Genomic DNA, 7520 nt, shown 5'->3' with positions numbered 1-7520 from the left:
TGAGCTCCTCGAGCGTTTTCATTATTGCAGGATCAGTCCCCGATTCGTTACCATTCGACCTTCTGGCACTGGCTCGGTATGGCGAGTGATTTCTGGCTCAACCCCACTCGGAGTTCTATGTTGATTTTGTAATTGAGCAATAGCGGCCTGTTGAGCCTGTAGCATCTCGAATATCACCTGGAGACTAACTCATCCGTCTCCTCTGCCTTGTGTACCTTGGCCGCCAGATTAGCCTTCTCTGTGTACACTCCCTTCGGGGTCCGCGCCTAGGTCCACATTTAAAGCAACGTGCGAACTAACATCAACTGGATTGGCAACCGGTGCTCCCCCGAGATTAGCTTGTGGCACCTCGGTTCCTGGAGCTATTACATTGCGGTTTTCCTCGTGAAACCCGAGACCATCTTCACCATGTGTGGGTGCGTTTTGTGAGTTGACATTAACCTGAGAGCAAAGATACTTGACAAGAACAAGCGTAAAATAATGTGTTTTATCAGAATCAGCACCGAACATTCACTATTATCCTTAGCCCAACGGTGGGCGCCAAACTGCTTACCCTCAAATTTGGATAACAATTAAACTTATATTGTGGTTTTAAGGATATGTGATTTCGTCCAATACCAATTGATAAGCAAGAAAATAAACGAATAAATTAGAGAATAAAATAAATCAAATCAGTATGTTAGCCAGGTCTCGACCTCGACTTGAGGTAGTCTCGAGGTGGGATAGTAACAAAAGTAAATGATAAAGCAATTCTGATGAACAGTAAGTGAAATAGCAGGGAAGTAATGAGTGTATATATTCTTATCAGTGAACAATGATGATTCTTACAAATGAATGGGATCCCTCTTTATATAATATAGGAGTCCTAAATAAGGTACACTTCTAATTATAGCTAGTGTGAAACCATATTAACATCTAATTAACTGTTGTAGATTGATTCGTTCCGAGATTCACACCACGATCCTCGACCAATCGCGAATATCTTGCCTTTTCCGTTATCAAGCTATGTCGATGTCACTCGAAGTCTGCCTCTTTCTGGCCGCAATCGATGTCGACCTCGGTCCGGACTCAACGTCCTAGCTCTTTGACGTGACATTCCTATCTCAACCAAAGAATGATATCGGGTAGCCCCGATTTCTACCGTATACAGAATGCACATATTTGATTATGTGTTCAGTCGAATTCAGTAATTTTCGTTCAAATTTTATTTTTATGCTTAAAATCTATTAATAATATACAATTAACTGAGTAACTCAAGTAATTATTCGATTTAGTAGCATCCCGAACCTTTAAAATTCAAATTTTAGATCTCCTCTATACCTACGACCACATTCATTTTACTCACGACCTGGAACCTACATGCCTACTTAATGCTGCCTTCCCCAAGTAAAGTTCTATTTACACATTTAATATTTCTTCACTTGCTACAAGGACAGAGTTCCGATCAAGATAATTAATGTCGTCAGTTTTCGACATGAAATAGAATATCGAGTTTGAAGTTTTTTTAAGAAAATTTGCATTTATCTTAAGAATTCCAGTCAATGAAATTTGTTTGACTCCGAGTCCAAATAGTGATGCTTTTATTTTGGGACAGAAGAAGTAATACAAGCCGTCATCTTAGCATATTTCAATCACATGTAACTTAAATTAAAGAAATAGGACTATCACATCGAATTCTTGCAGCGCAGACACATGATGATGGCTTCTATTTGAAACAAAAATGAGACAACAATTTTGTTTAAAATTTACACCCATGCACTGATAGTATTAAACCCTTTTAATTTGCATAACCTACATAACAATTAATGTAATTGGTCATTTATTATTTTTTCTAGGCAAATAATTCATAGGAGCTACAAAAAATTATCTATGATTGGATTCTAAGAGACATGATAGTATAAAAATTATTTACAATATCAATTAAGTAATAGCATATTCCGTATATGGACAAAACCATATCAGAACGAGGGAATCTAATTTCAGGAGCATGCCTAACACTTTAATAGGAGGCATATAGTTTCTAAGTGAAGGCAAGCGTAATTATATACAATATGTAATATTCTTAGTGTTAGCAAGGTAGGTCCGCTATAAAACTTACGAGCAATAAATCATTAAGAACAAAAAAGCCGACTAAAAAGACTATTCAATGACCATGAATATTTAAATATTCAATGACCATGACTGTTCTTTCTTGTAACAGTCAGTGTATAAAAGGTTGTTGGGAAAATAGACAAAGCCAGATCAGCGCCAGGTCAGCATTTATATCCTCAGCTTTAAACCGTCTCAGAAAAACCTTCATCAGATATGCATTTTCACAACATACTATGCAAAGCAATAAAAACAGACAGCTTATTAAACCCTCCCTCACTCCACAATTAACACCTCCTACATCTCTTCACCGATACATGTTTACGTTTGCACTTACGCGGCGGAGCGCCCTAAATCCTATACTTTCCTCTTTTTCTACTCAACCACCCACCAAAATCTACCGTTTTAATCCAATACTTTTAATAAAATAAATAAATTTTTATATAAAAATTGTTAAAATTATAATAATTGTAACGTCAAAAATATAATGAGTTTTGATGTTAACTCTAAAGGTTGAACCCACAAAATCAGAAGTGGAGCCAGAATTTGAAACTAATGTGTTCGAGATATTATTCATTCTAAGTAAGTGGATTTTAAATTACTAATAATTTATATATATTTAATGAATTTTTAAAGGCAAATATAAAGTTTGGATTGAAATTATTGGGTTCCATCGATCCCGCATCCGAAACTCTAGCTCCGCTTCTATACGAAATGTAAATTCTGGATCCGTCTTTACCGCACCTAAGCTCTCTACTTTCTAATATTCTAACCATAATTCATCCCTATAAATTGCAGCTTCATGTAACTGAAATTTCAGTCCATCTTCTTCTCTTTATCTTCTTTATTATTTCTGTGTATACTACTATTTATTCACTAACAATTGATCATATAGCATATAGATTTTTACAAGTCTTGCCATGGCTGCCGAGCTCTCTATAGTCCTACCTCGTGTCCTCATCGTCTCTAGACGAACTGTTCGCAAGAACAAGTTTGTCGATTTTGTTGGTACGTTGTTATTTTTGGTGCTCATTTTCTTGTCAATTGCTATATTTGATCAAATTTTTAAAGGATTTCGCTAGACTTTTACTGTCAGAAGAAACCCAGGAGTGAAGCTAGGTGGACATAAGGGGTTTAATTGATTTTCTTTTGTTAGAATAAAAGGGGAAGTAACTGATAAAGTTGGTGTCATGTGAGCAGGAGGTCACGGGTTCGAGCCGTGAAAACAACATCCTGTAAAAATGCAGGATACGGCTTCATACAATAGACCTTTGCAGTCCGGCCCTTCACCTGACCCTGCACATGACAGTAGCTTAGTACACCGTGCTATCCTTTCTTTTGTTCGAAAAATTATATTAGTGCAGATAGGATAAAAATAATTTTGTACATATATATAAAATTGTTGCATTTCCTCTGGCGAAAAGGAAAATTCTAGTATAATAGCAACTGTAATTCATATTTTGCATTAGATTATAGGTTCAAATTTTAGGTGTAACGTTCTTGCATATTTTTTATTTTCTGGTTAGAATTTAGCAATTTTATATTTTCCTGAATCCCTATTAGAAAAATTATATTGTGCAAATAGGGTAACAATTAATGTCGATTTCTCTCTGATATAATCTCAGGAGAATATCATCTTGATCTAATAGTAAGCTATGGAGCAGTCCCAGTAATTGTTCCAAGAGTTACAGGGGTCCATATGTTATTGGAAAGTTTTGAGCCAATTCATGGAGTTCTTCTATGTGAAGGAGAAGATTTAGACCCTTCTCTATATGATGACGAACCAGCTAATCTCTCTGCTGAAGAAATAGAAGAAATTCGAAGACAACATGCTAGTGACACAGCCATTGACAAAGAAAAAGACACTATTGAGCTGAGATTAGCAAAGCTTTGTCTAGAAAGAAATATACCTTACTTGGGAATATGCCGAGGCTCACAGGTAAATACTAAGTATAACTTAAGGGAAAAAGGTGTAAATTTACTATTTTCTATACGAAATATCTTAATTTTATGCTCTGTTATATTTTTGGGTCATTCGTATATCCTTCTTGTTAGCGAAGCGAATGGTCGGTTTTGCCTCCGATTTTAACAGAGCTGCGATTGGTACTGGTTAAATGGTTTCGTGGCCTATTGCAAACTTATTTTTAATTTTATGACCCTATCTTTCTTTTTACATATAGGAAATTTGTTTTTACACAAAAAAATCTATCTCTTAGACATAAGAGATCTAAAAAATACTTTCTTAATTTCAATATTATTAAAAGTCACGAAGGTCTATCTCCTCGATTAGTACTGTGTAAACGTTCCACGTGTCAGAGAAAAACATCCAAGTTTATCTTCCTACGTTTGTCTATAGTTTAAAGTCACCATATATTATATTGCAAGTTCGAGCTGAGTTCAAACGCAAATACCAGATAATTTGCTAACAGCAAGGATATAAATAGTCCGATAATTAGGGGTAAATGTAGCTTACTGGTTACGGGTTTGTCTTAACCATAACTTTCGATATTAGATATATATATAAAACCTGTTAAGAAATCTCTAACAAATATTAGATCTGAACTCACAGCTTTAACAGTACAATAAATTGAATCCTGAAGATCTTAAAAGTTGAACCCATCAAATTAATTGAAATCCTGAATTCGCATTTGCCGATAACAACCTATATATGTTTATAGAAAAATTCAGAACTTTGAACGTCCTGAAAGATTAAATTCTCTGCAGGTACTTAATGTTGCATGTGGGGGAACTCTCTATAGAGACATTGAGAAGGAACTCTCAAGAAACCTCCCTCAAAATCAAAGGGTAATCCACATTGATTATGATAATTATGATGGTCATAGGCATGTTGTCAAGATTATTGAGAATACACCATTGCACCATTGGTTCAAGAATTCCTTAGAAGAATATGACAAAATGGAGATCTTTGTCAATAGTTATCATCACCAAGGAGTTAAGAAGTTAGCTCAGAGATTTGTTCCTATGGCATTTTCACCAGATGGTTTAATTGAAGGATTTTATGATCCAGATGCTTATAATCCTGAGGAGGGTAAATTTATTATGGGACTTCAATTTCATCCAGAGAGAATGAGGCAATCAGATACTGATGAGTTTGACTATCCTGGATGCACCTTTGCTTATCAGGTTTCTATACATTTCTAACCTTTGTTGTTAGGACTCTTTAAGAAAATTCTTGAAGCGCGTCAGTTCCTTCAAAAATAGTGCATTGTTTAGAATTTGACACGAGTGCGGCAATATTTTTAAAGAGGCCGAACAATAAACAGCCTCTTGCAGAAATGTAGGGTAAGACTGCGTACCATAGACCCTTATGATTCGACCCTTCCCCGAACCCCGCGCATAGCGAAAGCTTAGCACACCGGACCGCCCTTTTTTAGTCCGAACAATATAGCTTTTAACTTTTCTGCCTTTTATGATAAGGATTAAACTTACATACTAAAAGTTTTTTGCATTATCAGTATATTTTGACATGTTTTAGCTGGTAACATTTTATATTTTAAATCAATTTCACACTTAATCTTTACAAGCGTCACATTACCTCCCTATATTTGCCCAATAGAAATGTTTAAATTTTTGGGTAGGTATTAAATTCACTTTGGACAAGTATTAAATGTGAGGTATTAACTTAAAGTTCAATTGAAATGTTGCAAATTTATCTTGTTGATATATCTAAGTAGTTAAATCTTAAGTGATTTGTGCTGAAAACTCACACTTAGTTGAATGTGATTTGCAGGAGTTTGTGAAAGCTGTAGTTGCTTATCAGAAGAAGCTCTCTAGCTCAACAACAGTCCAAAACCCCATAAAACTTAATCAAGAAATGGAGAAAAAGAGGAAAATTATAGTTAGAAGCTTCTCTCTTGCGAGGAATATATATGAAGGAGGCCATCAAATTCATTCATCTAAAGAATCTGACTTAGATGCTGGAGCAGAGTTCCTAGAGGTATATCGTTCTGACAACCGTTAGATGAAATTGATATAAATTTTTCATATATGGATAGGGAATTTAATTTGGATCTTACTGACTATAGTTTTAAAATCATAAAACCATTGTGGCATTAAAATAGTATTTAATTATATCTTGATTGTTCAGAGAATACAAATGATTGAAAGGTTCAATTTTCGCCACTTATAATACAAAATAACAGAAAATAAAAGAATCCACAGTATAGATATGTTGACTACCCAAATTTTATAAAACGAAAAGCAATTAAAAAACATTTTAGTGAAATAAAATAAAACAAAGAAAAAAACAATTACTAGACACTAGAAAATTTGACCTTCTAGTCCTCTGTAATTTTTACGCAATTCACACGTAGCTTGATTACTCTATAATATCATGATAGAGAATTGTTTAGTCAGTATATTGTTATAGCGGGTGAACACAATTAATTTAATGTGATGAAAGATAATTTTATAATATTACTGTTACAGTAAAAAAAGTTTAGTCACTTTAACGTGACAAAAAAATAAACTTGTTATTATAGTGAGCAAAAATCAGTAATCTATAGTTCTATGCGTGAAACTAGTCATACTTATATAGCCAAAATACCTCGACTGCATATATACTTAGTTGTTGGTGATCATGTAATGTTGCAGCAGGGGCGAAGGTAGAAGCCTAAATATGGATTCAGTTTCAGAAACATATGCTTAAATAGTATATTTGTGTTAAGAAATTCATTAAATACGTACACATATTAAATTTAAAATATATTTATTAATACTAAAAGTTGTAATTCAAAACTCATAAAATTAAAATGCTGACTCCGTCTTTCGTATTGCAGTCAAATACAGCATTGAGTATTCAACAAGAAGCAAGGTTAATTCAGATGGGAGCCACAATAAGAAATGGATGTTCCTACTTAGAGAAACTGAAGATGAATGAGGAAAGAGAGGGTATAGCACGAAAAGTAATGTCGAAAATGTCGGTAGAACAGTTATCTGATCTCAAGTCATTTTACAATATGATGGGACAAATATGTTCAGAAATATTAGAGAGAAAACTCCAAGATATTGTCAATGAAGTTGCCTCTTGAATGAATTTTGGATCTTTCTGTATGAGTTTTTGGTTCTATTGCTTTGTTGTCAAGTTTCTGTACTTGTCTTTTTGCTACATCAATGAATTGACTATTTTTTTTTCTTTTGCTCTTTTATGGAATCACATGTATTGAAATAGTTCAAAAGTGTAAGTTCACTCTTTTCTTTCCTGTCTTTTTTTGTTTTTTTGGTTGGTTCATGTCTTTTTCTAGGCAGGAAATCTAAGCTTTAAAGCATTCAAGAGTGACTTTGTTGAAATATTTGCTCCAAGTCATTTGCACAAACTAGGGGGTGTGGACGATAGGTTAGCCCGATTTTGAGCGAATCAAAATAAGTTAAAAGTCAATAATGGACGCGTCACTACTTGAGCTTAAACGGGC

At 34.3% G+C, this 7520-nt stretch overlaps 1 protein-coding gene across 1 annotated transcript; it reads left to right on the top strand.

Annotated features, from left to right (window-relative positions):
- Positions 1-2894: 2894 nt before the first annotated feature.
- On the top strand, positions 2895-7251 carry LOC107763493 (putative glutamine amidotransferase GAT1_2.1). The gene is made up of 5 exons (XM_016581975.2): positions 2895-3096; positions 3714-4027; positions 4813-5232; positions 5840-6046; positions 6888-7251. The coding sequence occupies exons 1-5, from the start codon at positions 3009-3011 to the stop codon at positions 7137-7139; spliced, it is 1281 nt and encodes a 426-aa protein (XP_016437461.1). The 5' UTR covers positions 2895-3008; the 3' UTR covers positions 7140-7251.
- Positions 7252-7520: the final 269 nt, after the last annotated feature.

Source organism: Nicotiana tabacum, chromosome 21, assembly GCF_000715075.1.
Source record: "Nicotiana tabacum cultivar K326 chromosome 21, ASM71507v2, whole genome shotgun sequence".
Classification (NCBI taxonomy): Eukaryota; Viridiplantae; Streptophyta; class Magnoliopsida; order Solanales; family Solanaceae; genus Nicotiana; species Nicotiana tabacum.
Note: the sequence above shows the minus strand (reverse complement) of the source record. Positions and strands in the feature narration are given on the sequence as shown.

What these genes read in the sequence shown, in the direction of transcription:
- LOC107763493 (XM_016581975.2), top strand. Translation starts at nt 3,009, where the DNA reads ATGGCTGCCGAGCTCTCTATAGTCCTACCTCGTGTCCTCATCGTCTCT. An exon ending in GAATATGCCGAGGCTCACAG is followed by an intron (nt 4,028 to 4,812) that starts GTAAATACTAAG and finishes AATTCTCTGCAG; the next exon opens with GTACTTAATGTTGCATGTGG. An exon ending in CTGGAGCAGAGTTCCTAGAG is followed by an intron (nt 6,047 to 6,887) that starts GTATATCGTTCT and finishes TTCGTATTGCAG; the next exon opens with TCAAATACAGCATTGAGTAT.